Source organism: Cebus imitator, unplaced genomic scaffold, assembly GCF_001604975.1.
Source record: "Cebus imitator isolate Cc_AM_T3 unplaced genomic scaffold, Cebus_imitator-1.0 Scaffold64, whole genome shotgun sequence".
NCBI classification, from domain to species: domain Eukaryota; kingdom Metazoa; phylum Chordata; class Mammalia; order Primates; family Cebidae; genus Cebus; species Cebus imitator.
Genome location: NW_016107379.1, coordinates 1244011 through 1261386, shown reverse-complemented (window position 1 = coordinate 1261386; position 17376 = coordinate 1244011). Strand labels below are relative to the sequence as shown.

General features: G+C 39.2%; 1 protein-coding gene across 2 annotated transcripts in view; it reads left to right on the top strand.

The window, feature by feature from the left end:
• The first annotated feature begins 412 nt into the window (after nucleotides 1-412).
• PRKG2 (protein kinase cGMP-dependent 2) overlaps nucleotides 413-17376 on the top strand; it is a 121064-nt gene continuing 104100 nt past the window's right edge. Inside the window, exons 1-2 of one of the 2 annotated variants that reach the window (XM_037739151.1) lie at nucleotides 413-541; nucleotides 10854-11327. In XM_037739151.1, the coding sequence (XP_037595079.1) occupies nucleotides 10867-11327 (461 nt within the window). In that variant the 5' untranslated portion in view covers nucleotides 413-541; nucleotides 10854-10866. The remainder of the gene's footprint in view (nucleotides 542-10853; nucleotides 11328-17376) is intronic. The other variant, XM_017530203.2, reaches the window with a different exon arrangement.

The following is a 17376-nucleotide window of genomic DNA, read 5'->3' as shown; positions in this document are numbered from 1 at the left end:
ACACGAAACAAAAAATATGCCTACAACCACGATGTTATCGCCCTACTAATGTTGCCTCACTCTGGAGGGTATGGGGTATAAAGTGCAGACTGCGGCGGTGTCGGGAGTAAAGGTTCGGGCCAGTGTGGGTGCGGGCGCGGATGACCCCACCTTTAGGGAAGCCGGCGCCTACTCTCCACGCAGTAGCCCCGGCTGACCCCCTCCCTCCTCCTTCCCTCCTCTCTTCCCTCCCTCCCTGCGTGTCGCCTCTGCACCGGCCCCCGCCGCGGAGACAGGCGGCAGTACCGACGCCGCCGCAGCTCCTGCCCGCATCGCGCTCGCCTGCGCCCCCGGCTCGCACGTAGCTGGAGCCGCTGCGCCGGCAGCCCCGGGCCCGCGCTGTGCACCGTGCGCACTGCGGGGCTGGCTGAGCTGACCTGCGCGGGGCTCGGGCGCCGCGGGCGGCTGGGGAGGGCGGCGTGGGAGAGGACGCCGAGACGCAGGGGCGGCCGCGCCGAGGTGACAAGCTGCGCACCTGGAAAGTTACCCGGCTGTCTGTCTGGTGAGGTTCGCGGGCTGGGGAGCTTGGGCGCCGGGGTGTTCAGGGCGCGCGTGGAGGGACGGGGTCGGGGTGTGAGCATGTGCATGCTGTGCTTGCGTTGCGGGATGCGCGCCTCTGTTCCACACCCAGCTGGTCTCTTGCTTGTGCTGTTCGAGTGTGGACGTGTGCACGCGTTGCATTCGCTCGGCGTGGCAGCGTTTCGTGAGCCCCTGGAGGCAGGGAAAGGCTACTCGTGTTCAGAGTCTCTGCTGAGGGCGGGAGGGGCTCAGCCCCAGTGGGGAGTCCTCAGTGTTCTCCAGGCTTTAGCGAGGAGCGGCGGTGGAGGCTGTTGCTCCGAGCTGGGGGCTTGGCGGTGCTGTCAGGGCGTGCGCTCCCGGCTTTGCTCGTGGAGCTCAGGGTAGTTGCTAGGGGACAGTACTCAGGCAAGGACTTCTAGGAGTCCTGGTAAACTTGTGTGGATGTCCTTTTGTCACTCTCGGCACCGTGAGGCGCTTTCCCATATTTATATTTCTCGGTGATGAAGAAACAAGAGCAAGCAAACAAAGCCCAGAAATCAGCCACTTTGGGAATGAGAGAAAAAGAAATGGGTTCAGTTTTGAGAACTACGGTGCAAGCACAAAGCTGTTGAGGCCAGAGCTGACAATAGAAACAGTACATGGAGAATGAGTAGGTAGAAAAGGATGACGCTGGGACAAATGTCTTGGTTTCCTGATCTTCATCTTGTTTCCCAAGTTCCGGGGGGCTGCTTCTTTTTTTCTTTTGTTTTAAAGGAAGAGAGCATCATACACCTGCCTCCACCCCACCACACCCCCATACTTACAGTTTCTTAGAAATTGTCTTTTTTCTTTGCAAGTTTCTATTTAATTCATGGAGAAGGCGATCATCCCACATAACATACAGTAGCTGTTTTCAGTACTCCTGTTCAGTTTTGCACAGGAGGGTATGAGCTAGTATGGTAGAGAATTCTCTTTGGAGAATTAGAGCGCATCCTCTCTGTCGGAACATTGTGTAACTAAGAATAAACGACCTGAAAAGATGATACCCAGGGATCTTTCTCTTTTACATGAAATCCTTAACTTCAGTTCTATGAAGTCATTACAAGTGAGGATAATAAGAATTCACCTCACAGTGAAGGCATATGTTGCCCGGCTGTTGCCCAAGTCCTGTGATCCCTTACTGTCTTGCTTCCTCTAGGCTATTTTTCCTATCAATTATTTCTTCTTCTCCCATATTTTCATTTTCCCTATCTACTGTGCTTCATTATCCTGGAGCTACAGACACTTTCAAGTTTTCATTATTTTAAAAATCCCTCGCATGAACCATGACGCCATCTTGCAGGCCCTACTCTTAGCACCAGCTCTTTCCGTGGTCCTTTGTAATTGGGTGTCTATCCCCACTCTTTGACAAGTTAGATTCAGTACTTTTCCCTCTGATCGCATTTGCTGTGACAAGCCTGTGGGATGTGAGGCACAGCCTGCTCACCTCTTAAAGATCTTATCTGCATGGCCTCTTTGATGCTTCTCCTAAATCTCTTATTGGTACACTTGATTCCTTCTCCTTCTTTGTTATTTGCTTCTCCTCCTCCTCTCCCTCAGGTAATATCCACAGATATTACCTATATGTTCATGGGTAACAATAGAGACATTCCATTCTCCCTTAGTGATCTCATCCACAAATGAGACTTCAAGTCTTATTTCTATGGAGCAGTCTCTTCCCCTGACTTTTCTTTTTTGCTTCTACCTGCTAGACATTTGCATCATGATGACCCACAAGCATCTCAAGCTTAATAAATGTAAATCCAGACTCATTACTGTCTTTACAAAGCATGCTCATTCTCCTGACTTGTGTCAGTGCCTGGCCCATACACGGTGCCCTATGTGTTCTTTTTGAATGACTGAATGAATGAAACGTAGGTAGTACTACTTTCCTTCAAGCTTCCTAAGATCAAAACATTGAAATCATTTTCATTGCTCTCCCATGCACATCCACTTAATTACTACATTAGAGACGCTACCCTGCAGTGTTCCTCCCACTCGTCCTCTTGTTTTAATATTAATCTCTTCACATCCTTTCTCACTTTAATCAAAGCAGTAGCTTCTTACCATATCTTACAGTTTTCTTTCCAACTTCATATAGACCTAGACCCTCTTCCTCTCCTCATCATCAATATCCTGGGCACTTGCATCCATGTCTTCCAATTAAGCCTCTATTTATATATCAACAACTTCTGAGTATTTTCAGTTTTCCCTTTTCTTTAGCTTTTCTTATCCCTCATTTCTTACTGCTCACTAAACTTCTCTATCTTAAAGTTTCCACAGGTGCTTTAAACTGAGTATGCCCAAAATTAAACCCACTGTCCTGTCCCTCAAATGTGCTCCTCATTTTGGTCAATGACATCACTTTTTACTCAGTTGCTACAATGTAAACTTTCAAATCCTTATCCTCTTTCTTCTTGCCACCACTCAAAAATTCTGTCAGCTATAATCTTCTGACCTAGACTTACAGACCTACCTTTCTGTGTGTTTGCTTGTTTATCTGTTAATGTAGCCCCCCAAAATAGCTGAATTTGGCAGTCACATATAGGATACGTGGCATTCACAAAATTACTGTGAACATTCTGCTGGAGAGAGGGGCACTTCAAAGATACAATCAACCTCCAGAGTAGCTGAAACTTTGATACAATAAGCTTATATGATTGCCTGTCAAGAGAAAGTTTTTCTCCAACCAAGATGCTGTAGACAGACAAAACAAGCAGTAGATTCCAAACTGAGCCTCAGGTCAAGTGTGGCAAGGTCAGACAGACAGATACTTTTAATTGTGTCATTGACGTGAAAGTGAGCTGACTCCCACATGGACAACTCCGCGTGGTTTGCTTCAGGGAGAAGAATCAGGGATTTAAATATTCAGTTATTTTCTAAAGGAACTTTAGGGAGACAAGCTAATGGTAACACCAAATGTATCAGTTTCCTATCCACCTAGAATATTATCTATAAATGTCTGTATAATTTACTCCTCTGATTTCAAACTGAATGGCCCATTATCACTAAAAAACCAGTTCTGCTTTTAATGATTTATTGAAGGGAAGGACATTGCGTGTTACCTATAGCTGTAACTTTTATTAAGTCTCCTATGACAGTGTTTTTCTCTCTGGCTGCCATGGAGATGGTCCATTTTTTTCTCGAGTTCAAGAAGTTCAAGTCATTAAATAGTGTTGGGACTCTGAGCTTTAATCCTGAAACTATCACCTCCTATTTGGATTGGTGCAATAGTATCTTTCCTTGTCTCACTTCCTCTAAGCTCTTTTTACTCCATTTCTTATTTATGAGAATATTATTTTCCTAAAGGACAAATCTAACCACAAAACTAGAAAACTTAGTGTATCTTAAAATTCAGATGCCCTAGGAAATTTTTCAGAATTTTTTTTTTTTTTGAGGCGAAGTCTTGCTCTGTCACCCAGGCTGGAGTGCAGCAGCACGATCTCTGCTCACTGAAACCTCCGCCTCTCGGGTTCAAGCGATTCTCCTGCCTCAGCCTCCTGAGTAGCTGGGATTACAAGGCAGGTGCCACCACGCCTGGCTAATTTTTTGTATTTTTAGTAGAGATGGGGTTTCACTGTGGTTGTCAGGCTGGTCTCTAACTCCTGACCTTGTGATCCACCTGCTTTGGCCTCCCAAAGTGCTGGGATTACAGGCGTGACCCACTGTGCCTGGCCCAGTATCTTACTTTTTCAGTTTCATTATTCATTACTCTCCTTCCATCCATTACACTTTTTAGCCGTCCCTTGAATGTGATATCAGCTTTCTTAAATTCATTTCTTAGTACATATTCTTTTCTTAAACTAATAGACTATTTTAGAGAAATTTTAGGTTTATAGAAAAATTGAGTAAAAAGCACAGAGTTCCTATATACCCATCTCACAGGACTTTCCCCTGCTCTAAACATCTTTCATCAGTGTGGTACATGTGTTACAAGTGATGGAACTGTTATTGATGCATTATTATTGAAGTCCATAGTTTACATTAGGGTTCATTCCTTTTGTATATTCCATGGGTTTTGATAAGTATATAATGAAATGTATATATTGTTACAGTATCATATTGAGTTTACTGCCCTAAAAAAAATTATTTCATATATATTCCTTTCTATCTTTCCCCAAGCTCTTGGCAACCACTGATCTTTTTATGGTCTCCAAGTTTTGTCTTTTTCAGAATACTATACAGTTGAAATCATACAATGTATAGACTTTTCAGATTGGCTTCTTTCACCTAGCAATATGCATTTAAAATTTCTTCTTATCTTCTCATTGGTTGACATTGCTTTTATTATTGAATAATATTCTATTATATGAATGTAACACAGTTTGTTTATCCATTTACCTACTGAAGGACATCTTGGTTGCTTCCAGGTTTTGGGAATTACAAACAAAACTGCCATAAACATTCATGTGCAGGTTTTAGTGAAAACATACGTCTCATATCAGTTGGTTAGATACCAAGAAGCATGATTGCTGAATTGTAGAGCAAGAGTATATTTAGCTTTGTAATAAGCTGCCAAATTGTCCTCTAATGTAACTATGTCATTTTTATTCCCACCAGCAATGAATGAGCATTCCTGTTGCTCCCTATTCACACCAGCATTTGGCATTGTCAGTGTTCTGGATTGTAGTTATTCTAAAAGGTGTGTAGTGGAATCTCATTATTGTTTAAATTTAAGATTCCCTAATGAAGTATGATGTTGAGTATCTTTTTATATGCTTATTTACCAACTGTGTGTCTTCTTTGGTGAGGTGTCTGCTCAGATCTTGTGACCATTTTTCAGTTGGATTGTTTATTTTCCTATTACTGAGTGTTCAGAGTTCCTCCTTTATTAGACATATATTTTAGAAGTATGTTCTCTCAGTATGGCTTCTCTTCTTTTTTTTCAGAACAGTCATTCTCTTTTTTTTCAGAACAGAAGTTTTAAATTTAATCAAGTCAAAATTATCAATTTTTTCTGTGTATAATTAGGCTTTTTGGTCTTTTATCTAAAAAGTCATCACAAAACTCAGGATCACCTAGAATTTCTCCTGTTGTCTTTTGGGGGTTTTGTAATATTGTGTCTTACATCTAGGGCTGTGATCCATTTTAAGGTAACTTTTGTGAAAGCTATAAGGTCTGTATTTAGATTTTACTTTTTTTTTTTTTTTTTAATTAATGCCTAGTTGTTCCACTACAAGTTGTTAAAAAAGATTATCCTTACTCCATTGATTTGTCTTTGCTCTATTTTGTATTCTTTAATCTTTGGATCTGTTGACTCTATTGTTTGGGTCTACTTCTGGGATCTCTGTTCTGTCCCATTGATCTACTTGTCTATTCTTTCACCAGTACAACACTATGTTGACTACTGTTACTTTATTACTAAGCCTTAAAGTTGGGTAGTATCAGTTCTCCTTCAATATTGTGTTGGTTTAGTACGTATTTTCTGATCAATAAGTTTTTCTTTTAAGATAAATTGTCATGTTGGATAAATAATGTTAACCGTAATAATAATAGTAATATTTAATATTCATTAAGCAAATACTATATGGTTATACCTGTGCTAAATTTTCTTCATGTTTATCCCATTTAATCCTCTAAAAACTCTAAAGGACAGGCAGTATTATTTTGTCTATTGATCAATGTTTCTTTCTTTTTCTTCCATTATTGACACTCAAGTATCTCACCTGAGGGCATATGGACCACTAAATGAAAGTGCTTCGACTAAGACTCTGGCTCCATAACCTTAGCCGGCACCATACCATCTCCCATATTGAGGCATATACATGGAGCTATACACACACATCTATATATGTGTGTGTTTGTCTGTGTATATTTATAACAGACTCCAGATGGGTGGAGAGAGAAATAGATATTATCTAGACCACAGCCAAGATTCTGGTTTCAAACTGCTATAGGGCTGGAGGAAAAACAGAAAACAAAGCTTAATTCCTCCCACACTGACTGCCAGGTGTTAATCCGCCTGCAAGTGACTTCACAGTGACTTTTGGTTTTCTTATGTCTCTTCTAATTACCTCTTGGTGGACAGCTTTTCCTAAATGGCGATTACATTAATATAATAATTTGTAGTCTTAGTTTTCCTCTGCCTCTAGCTAAATGCTACTACTCATTTGATTGCTGTCTCCCACACCTAACTGCGGAAGTGTATTGCCTCCACAGTGAGCTATAGGTTTTTGTCTTCAAAGATAATTAGGTGTGCCTTTGTGTTTTAAGGATTTCACTGCAATGTGTGAAAATAAATAGGGGCTACATGAGGGAATTACAGAGCTTCAGTTACTAAGTCCTTGTAGTCATGAACTGGCTCCATGTCATTCATAATTATTTTTTTGTCTCTGTCTTTTGGTAGGGGACTTGTTTTCCAGGCTGTTTGTTGCCAAATGACTTCTTTTCTCAATGGAAGATATAATCCAGGCAAAGTAAGAGTCCCTTACTCCCTGCCACCACCTCCAAAAGGAATAATGTGCATCATTTTGACACTTGACAGTCTGAGGCAGAAGGATCCCTTGAACCCAGTTTCGAGACCAGTTTGAGCAACGTAGTGCAAGACCCCATCTCAAAAACAAAATTAAAAAAAACAGCCGAGCGTGGTGGAGTGCCTATGTAGTCTTAGCTACTCTGAAGGCTGAGGCAGGAGGATCACTTAAGCCCAGGAGTTTCAGGTTTCCATGACTGCACCACTGGCCACTGCATCTCATGGTGTGAGTGAGACCCTATCACTTAAGAAAAAAAACACAAAAGACTCTTGTTGTAAGATGTCCAGTTTACTAGACTTCTGTTCCACCCAAAAATGATCCTCTCTGAGTTTTCTTCACACCAAGATATTAATTGCCTGTTTCTAGTTACCTACTCTAATAAGAGCTACTTGTCTACTTCATGTCTGTTACCTGCCAAGCATTGCATGGAGTACTTTACAAATGTAATCATCATTGTAACCCTATGAGATGGCTATAAATATATTCCCTTTCATAGATAAGAAAGTAAGACTCAAAAGATTTTAAGGAATATATAGAAGGTTGAGAAAAAGCAGATTGTTTTATAACCCTAATTGGCCTGACTCTATTGCTCATGTTAAATTCTGATCTTTATCTCCAAACTCATTTCTTATTACATCATGTGCTGCCCACTTACTGTAAGAATGATTTAGTAACGTGCAGTTGCCAGATTGATGGAGCAACATCCTATGGTTCAATTCTCCTTGTGGCTAGCAATACATATTTGAAAAATAGCTTATCTTAGTGACGGATACAGGAAACAGAGTGAACCTAATTAGGTTTTATGAAGCTAGAGACTTGAAACCTTGGCTTCAGGGACAGCAATATTTAAATGGATGAACTAAGTAAGAAATCAGACTAGTATTGAGCCATTTAGTAACTTACTTATGTATCCTGAATTAGTGACTTCAAAGATCAGTTGGTTACTCTCATTTCACCCATGTTTGAAATTCTAAATAACTTGAAAGATTTACACAGCTTCCAAGGAAACCAGAGGATTGTTGGTGTTTTGGGAGAATTTAACATCCTTTACTAACTGTGCCTCAGGTTTGTAAAATTATTGGATTGGTACAGGATTTTTTTGAATACCATTCATAGAGCAAAAAGGATTCTAAACCTTTTAATATTTGGAATGCTAAAACTGTTTTCTGTGTCAAATGTGACTGCAAATCCATGATGGGTTATGCCCTTGATATAGTATGTGATACTTAGGTCTTAGTAAACAATTTTTCCATGAACAAAAATGAAGTAGTTGTTAGTTTAATATTAGATTTGAAAGATTTTGTGCTTGTTCTTTTCTCTTTTTTTTCTTTTTCTTTTTTAATTGTACTTTAGATTTTGGGGTACATGTACAGATCATACAGGATTGTTGCATAGGTACCTACATGGCAATGTGGTTTGCTGCCTCCATCCCCCTGTCACCTATATCTGGCATTTCTCCCCCTGTCATCCCTCTTGCTCTTTTCTTTATAAGGCAAATCGTTTTCCTCCTATCATCCCATCTCCCTTCTTTCTCTACTGAACTAAGAATACTTGTCCATGAAGCAAGAAGGCTGTCTAGAAAATGGCTTACTGATGTATGTTAAAAATATATGTATGCATTAATTTAAGATATTTTTGGAGTACTTTTCTTATGCTTGTAATTCATAATCTCATTCAGGTTTATTCTCAGATTTCAATCTAACATATTCTGAATTGCTTATTTGGGATACAAGTATGTCCAGGGCCACTTCTTTGAATTCTAGTCTCTTCATGCTTCTTATGTATTCATAATATGTAAGATCAGTAAATGCTGCTAAGTCAACAGAAACTTAAAGGTTAAACCTGCCAAATCTCTGCAACATATTAAGGCTAATGTTTATTAATGACTACTTGGAACCTGAATTCTATGAGAAACATCTAAGTGGTTCAAGATTGCTTTTATAAACACATTTATTTTCTGTTTGTACCATCCATCATAGGCAATTTGCACTGTGTATTTGGTCGCATCTGTTTGAAAGCTAGAAGTTGTGTTACATCTTTGCATCCGTGCCTTTATTGTTGTAGAGGTCACAATTTTGGTAGAACTAGGGAAAAACTCTAAGTATTTCGTTTCTATTTAAGTTTGAAGTTTAGAGAGAGAAAGGAGCAGACGTATGGGTTATAAAACTGCAAAGTTTGACTTCTTCTGACTTGAGATAATCAGAAATAACTCAAGCTTAGTTTATAAGTGTTATAATGCTTTTTGGATTGTGGCTATTGAATTAGTTGTTCTCATGCTGCTATTATAATAAAGACATACCTGAGACTGGATAATTTATAAAGGAAAGAGGTTTTATGGACTCCCGCTTCCACATGTCTGGGTAGGCTTCATAATTATTGCAGAAGGCGAAGGAAGAGCAAAGGCAAGTCTTATATGGTGGCAGGTAAGAGAGCATGTGCAGAGAAACTCCCCTTTATAAAATCATTAGGTCTTGTGAGATTTATTCAATATCATGAGAACAGCATGGGAAAAGACCCTCCCCCATGATTCAATTAACTCCCATTGGGTCCCTCCCATGACATGTGGGGACTTATGGGAGCTACAATTCAGATGAGATTTGGGTGGGGATACAGCCAAACAATATTAATTGTCAAAAACTTCATGTGCAAAAGTATGAAGTTTAAATAGGTAATCTAAAAAGCCTTTAAACATTATAATAACTAATTAGAGCAGTATTTCCGAAACTTCACTCATTCAAGTTCTACTTTTATTGTGCTCATATGTGATTATTATCTGCAGATGATTTATTTTTTATTTTCATTGAATTGACTCAGTAAACCTAAATACCTAGTTTAGCCTTCACTGAAGCAATAATATCAATGAGATCACGACTCTGTGGTGATAGTTATTTATATTTCAAATAAATGTTAAATATATAGCTATTAGACTAAAACAAATTCTGAATCAACTAAGTCAACTCTCTTAACCCCTGATCTGCATATCGCATCCTGAGACTCACAAGATTCTTGATTGCTTTGGGGCCTGAACTCAGGATATTAATTTTTGAAATTTTCATAACTTCCCACACTACACCATTATGGAAGGATATTCTTAATAGGAAAAGAATAGAGCCTTGCAGCATGGGTCATAAATTTTGGAGATTGTCAGCTTTTGACATAAAGTAGACGATGTAGAACAATCTTCAAACTCTTCTTCCTGTTGGTGACCACCATTCAGAAGTTTTTAGTAGTGAGTGTTATCAGAAATGCAAAACTTAATAGATACATATAGCAGGAGAAAAATGCTAATCAGGCATCACCAACTCTGCTTCTGTCTTCTGAGAAATGCAGATGTATAATTTTCTAAATCTGGGGAAGGTTTCTTACTGTTGCCACATGGGGAGCTGTGAAAGTTGTGACATTTCCATGCCTCTGTTGTTTTAGCTGCTCATTTGCGTTTTGTCTTTGCCATGCTGACATCCAAATCGCAGTTTTGTTGTAATGCTTTTGACAGCTGTTCAGAGACAGTGTCCTGAGTTACCTGCTGTTTACTCAGACCATTTGTACAAAATGCTTAGGTGTGATACTTGTGCTCTCAAAGGGACAGGTAAGAATGAACACAAATGCCAACTCCTCTTCATAGAGGAAAAAAAGAAATCAAGAGATAGCTTCTCTTCTGGAGACATGAGGAAATTTTATTGCTTTTCAAACAATGAAGATAGCTGTGTTCCTATTTATGAAACAAGATTGGAATGAGAGGAATGGTGGGGACTGCCGGGAAGTGAAACTCTACTTGATACTTACCAATTCTGTGCCCTTTCTCAGGTCCCTGAGCAACATGGGAAATGGTTCAGTGAAACCTAAACATTCCAAGCACCCAGATGGACACTCTGGGAGCCTCACCACTGATGCTCTGCGGAACAAGGTGACAGAGCTAGAGAGAGAGTTGAGGAGGAAGGATGCTGAGATCCAGGAGCGGGAGTACCACTTGAAGGAGCTGCGGGAGCAGCTGTCGAAGCAGACTGTGGCCATTGCTGAGCTCACAGAGGAGCTCCAGAACAAGTGCATCCAGCTGAACAAGCTGCAGGATGTGGTGCATATGCAGGGAGGAAGCCCGCTTCAGGCTTCTCCAGATAAAGTGCCTCTTGAGGTCCACCGGAAGACCTCCGGATTGGTCTCTCTCCATAGCAGGAGGGGAGCAAAGGCTGGCGTGTCTGCTGAGCCAACAACCCGGACCTATGACCTCAACAAACCCCCTGAATTTTCCTTTGAGAAAGCAAGAGTCAGAAAGGACTCCAGGTAAGAAGTTTCTGCACCATTTAAACTCAGATGGTCTTAATACTGTGAAATATGAGAGTGGTATTTATTAAGCCTCCTTAATGATAAAGAACATATTAACCCTTTCAGCTTTGGGGGTAGAGAGGTTTTTGAAATGATTTTGTTTTGTAACAGAATCTCCCATTGGGCAGAAGTTTAAAGCCAAAATTGCACTATATATCTCTCTCTGTGAGGAACTCAGTTTACTGACAGTTTTTTCTATTACCTTAAAAACCCTAGGGGAGTAAAGAAATAGTATTAGGAAGTGTACACTTCTCTTTTTAGACTAACGAATTAAAAATGTACACATATCACAATGAATTGTGGCTATGTTAGCAAAAAAAATCACATTTTAGTAGTTAGTCTTCAAGTATCATGAAAAAGGAACATGCTGGAGCTTCAAAGAAAGATGATATAATTTATTAATTCCAGTTTATGTGATTGCTACTCTCTGCCAGTCACTGTGTTAGATGCTAGGTATGTATCAGTGAATACACATAGAGCTTTTTAGTAGGTGCAGTAAACAGTATATACAGAAACAAGTCAGCAGTATGTAATTATTAATTGGAATCAATAATATGATAAAACCAGCACTATAACAGGTGGTGTCTGGAGTGAGGGAAAGGAAGGCAAAGAGACAACAGAAGCAGGCTTGTCATGAAGGCTTCTCTGAGGAAGTGACCTTTAACCAGACCTCAATGATGAAAAGGAGCATGAACCAGGCAGAAAGAGGATTTCAGGAAGAGGAAACAAAAGCTAGAATTACTTTTGACTTTTTAAAAGAACATATAAATATTTGCCACTGCATTTGTGTGTGTGTGTGTGTGTGTGTGTGTGTGTGTGTGTGTGTGTGTACATTTCTTTATGAGCAAAAGTTTGATTTTCTGGGCCAGGAAAGATTTATTAGAAACATCATGAGTTAGGATCCCCTTTCTTCACTGTTTTTAACTGAGTGTTTATTAATTGAAATTCTGTCTTTTGCCTTGATAATGCCTTGGCTGAGCCTGAATCACTATTGTAAAATGCAAGAGTTGTGAAATTAAAACAAATTTTAACTTATTCATGAACAAAGTAATATGAATTAAGATAAAACATCTGACCTAGACAAACAATGATTAATTTTAACAACAGAGTTATAAAGGGAGGTTTTATTAATCAATTTGTTGACAGTACTTGGCTCATAGTGAATGATCAATAAATATTTGTGAAGGAAGCTAGTGATGCCAGATTACTAATCATAATATCCTGGGGCTGAAAGAGATCTGATTAATATTGGATTTCAGCAGAGTTTTATTAAGTCAAAAGTTTTATTAGTCTAAAAATTCCTCATCTATTTCCTTTCAAAGTAATAATTATTTTTAGTGGTATGAATTCTGAAATTACAGATGGCATGAGCTTATATTTCTTTTCAAAAACAACATCATTCAGTGTTCTCTTTTGCTATATCAGAGATATATGAACTCCATATAGTATATGTATATATGCACTATACATAATAACAATATTATAAAATGTGCATTACATTACTATATATGCACACATAAGTATAATCTATTATTTACCCACAAAAATGTTACAAATAGCAATGTGCTTTTTTATGTAGAATGACATGTAAGAGAATTTAGTAGCAATTCATCTGTGACCTCCTCCCTATATACGACACCAGATGTATTCTCGTGAATCAAGATTATGTTCAGTTACTTTGTTAAAAGACTTGAGGCAAAACAGTATTCTCCTGGTGCTGAACAATCTGAGATAAGCATATTTCCTTGAATGTATTTAAGGATAAATTATTAGCTCTGTTATAACCAGGAAAAGAAATCAGTAGTTATATACAATTTCTGTGCCAAACCAGACTTCATTCTGTCTGTCTATAGTGAATGGGACAAAGAAAGGATATTCTCTCTCCTGTATATGGATTATTGATGATTTGCCTCACCATAAAGGCCTGTCAGATTGAGGTCGGCACAATATGGAATCACTGGTCAGCTGTACCCAACCTGCAGTATATCATAGTCCTTTGTAGGGACTTGGTTTTGTGCCTACTGATCATTTTAGATCTTCAAAAGCATGCAACATGCAGTGGGCATATAGCCTGTTTCTATAACAGGTACTCAGCTTTATTGAAGTATTATAAATTTCATGACGAGTCAGAGCACTACATGGTATCACATACTCTGATCTCTGATTTAAATTTAATATGCTGAACATCAGAAGACCTTAGAGCCATATGAACCTTAGAGATTGTTTGATGCTACCCCCCGTGGTAGAGAAGTAAAGTCACAGATGCTGGGGAGTTACAGAATATACCATGGTTGGTTGCAGAGCTAAGATTAGAATCCAAGACTGTTGACATTGACATCAGATTTTTCCCTCTTGAGTCCTACTCTTGTGTTCTAAGAATTACCCATAAATATGAAAGGCCTTGATTAGACCAGCCTGGACACTAGTCTGCCTTGTTATAATATGTCTCATTGATTGATATTAAGAATGGTGGTGCTTCCTGGAGCTCCCTAGCTTCACCCATGTGGAGTTGAGCAGAGGCTGTTCGTTGCATCAATGCCTACCAAGTCCTGGATTCTTAGAGCTGAGGTCTGTGAGAAAAGGACATTGAGAATGGGTTTGATCCATCTGATGGCACCAACTGTGGCATATATGAAGGGTCACATATGGGTTCCTGAATAAGTACAGTGCTTCTCAAGGCTGAGAACTGAATATCACTGGCAGAGAGGGCAGAGAAGAGCTAACATAGCATTTCTGCCCATGTCTGGTCTGCCTTAAGCACCAAAGACAACCATGTATTCAGATGTCAGACCTTTTACTGAGATTAAGTTTTTCTTTTCTGTTATGTAGATATTGTTTAGCAAACTTCATCATAGCAAAATTAGTAGCTCATTCTGAATGTCTGGTGGAACACAGGCAAATTAATCAGAGACATCTGGCAAGTTGCTGGTATGACTGCATTTTGCTAGGGACGCCTAAACTATCATTTGAAACTATTGTTCTTTCATGAAAAGGAAAGATAAAACAAAGACTTGCCATCTGACTTCAGATGTTGACTCCAGTTGTAGGAAGGACAATTAGTTTTATCTGTCACTCCTACCACAGGAGCAGAATAGGTAAAAGAAGAAAATGCTGGTGAGTCATATGATTAAATAAGATGTGGAAAAGGACTGTGAAAGAATATGTTTGTTTTTAATTTGCTTCCTTTCTAAAGCAGTACTGAGCATTTGAGGATGTGCACTACAGAAAATGTTTTCTTTATTGGAGAGGAATGTTTCCATGGAAAAAATATTTATATACCACTAATTATGTGCCAGTCACCACCCTGAATGTCTCACAAATACTGAATCATTTAATCCTCACAAACCTGTAAGATAGATATCATTTATCACTCCCATTTTGTATATGAGAAAACTGAGCCATGCAGAATTATGTAACCTGCCAACGGCTACATAGATTTTAATATGGGAAATAGGATTCAAGATCAGAAAATTCGCTGTCTACAGTCTGCTCTAATCATTCCTATAGATGATGTCTTTTAAGATAACAATCAGAGGTGGACTCTTGAGCTTTTTGTTGGAAAGTCTTATTTTAAAATTAAGTATATTGTCAGAGTTAAAATTTTTTAAAAATGCAGTGATTATAAAAATCTGCCCGCAATTGTTATTTTTCCCTGAAAATGATTCTTCCAGAAAGAAACTGCAGTTTGGAGTAGTGGGAAATTTGGCCGGGGTGGAAACACCCCTTTTTTCCTTTTCATGAAATAGTGACTTACATGTTGCCATATGAGAAGTTCTATATCTATATTTTACATAGATAATTAAAGATTTTTAAGAGTGTATATACAGGTTCTTACTAGTTGGATAGTTAAAAAATTGGTACATATTCTTATAAATACTATTGCCTTAACCTGGGTCTTCAGAAAAGCAAAAATTGAAGCTGCCTATATACAATAAGGCATGGAAGAAGAAAAATAGTCCAGTTGTGTGGTGATCTGATACTCAGAACCTATGGGTGAAAGTAGTTGGGGGATGTATCTGGTGAAAGTTGTCAGTATGCTTGAAAACAAAAGGTTATATTTCATAGTGACAGATAATGTACATGTAGACACTCAGCCAAAATGAGCTACTCAGGGATGCGGTGAAAAAACTAAGTTATTGGTTGGCTATTACATGTCTGTCGTTCTCCATAATTAACTCATGGAGGCCTTAGACTTGCCTAATAAGGCATCACTTTTTTTGCTTTACTGAAGGTGAAAGTAAAGCTCAGGGTCATTCTACTTGCTCCAGGTTGTAATGTTTGTCTTTTTTTGGAAGCAGCGTTCCAATTTGAGTCTGTCTGATGTCAAATGTGTATTCTCTACCACAGTGTGCACACCATTTATAGCCCATGCAGCCTACAGTGTGAGTGGCTTCTCTTGGGGTTGTGTAACCAGGCTGGGGGCTTTTTCTGTGGGGGTGAGGTAGGGTGGGTGGTACTGTTAAGCTGCAAAAAAAGGAAGAGGTAAAAAGCATGGAGGAATTTAGGATCCTGACTGGAATCAAGTGACAGCTTCCTTGACATCTAGATGAAGTTAAATAAGCTTTGGCAGCCGGTCTGAGTCCTGGCACCCAGCCACTCTCCCTTTGTGCCTCTCTTTTGTTCTCTCTAAGGAGCCAAAAGGCTCTGGGCTTTACCCACTTTGCTTCCCCACCTCAGCGCTCTCAGCCTCTCAAATGGTTTTCTGCTTAGTTGGTATCTGCCCTTTAGTCCTTCTCACTTTATCCTTAAAACTTCCGGTTTGTTAGTTGCTAGGCATTAGGAAAAATGTTTAATGAAGCCTTGGAAAACACTGAGGATTTGAAGGCTAATTGTTTTGAGTAGTCAAAGGTCTAACTGCTGATTGTAAGCGCTGTGCTGACTCTCAGGAGCCTACCCTTGCCTTGTGGGCTTCATTCCTAATGGGATGTGCCATGCTATTACACTAACCAAAACATGGCACTTTTGGACCCAGTACCTAACCTTGGCTTAGCAGCTATAATGTCCAAGTTTCCCTTTACTTCTTCAGATTAATACATTCAATGCAACAAATATTTATTGATTATTGAATCAATGCATCTGATTCTTTAATATTTTCTTCCATATTTGCTTCTCTTTTCTTTATTTCTTATTGTCTTCCCTCATCATTTTCTTCACTAATTCTTTAATTTGGTTTCTTCTTAATCTTCTCTCATTCTCAGTATCTAACTAGTCAATGGCCAACAGTATGAATTTTGAGTATCTATTATTGGTCACACTCTGCTATGACCTCTCTATAGTTATCTCACTTATTTTCACAGTAAACCTATCAGGCAAGTACTTTTACATGAGGCTTATCAAGAGTAAGTAACTAGCCTATGGTTATCTCCAGTAGTGGCTAAGGCTTGTATAAACTCACCTAGATGTTAAAATATCTGACTCTTAATCACAATAACTCTGAAATCTATTCTCATTTTGTTTAACTCTCCAGCATTTTAATTTATATAGGATATTTATAGCAGTTTCGGATCTACTTGGTTCGAAATAGGTTATTTCAGGTGAGTTGGAGTAGTGCTGGCTTTTAACAAGGGTCCTGGATGCCTGGGCAGGAGCCTTCACCTCTTCTCCCTTATGTCGTCTAAATGTCCTCTGAAATGGGCAGGTCTTTTTGGCCCATTGTTTTTTCTCAAAAACAATCTGGATGCTACCCATTCCTTGCTAGATACCCAGGAAGGACTGTAGTAGAAATAGTATCATTGAGAAGACACTCGTCTTTCTTTTCCTTGCTTGCTGGATAAGAGACGAACATCACCACTGGCCTTTGACTCCAGTGAGCAGTACCCAGTTTCCACAGAACCTCCTTTTGCTTTCTGTAAGACTGAGCAGCTCGGCTCCTGTCTAGAATTTTTTCTAGAATTTAAATTGCAATACAATTCTCAGAAAGAGGAACAGATCTGAAGACAAGAATGAAACTTTTTGATTTTCAAACTCTTTGGAAGTCCCTTCTTTGGGAAAGATACATTTCTTATAT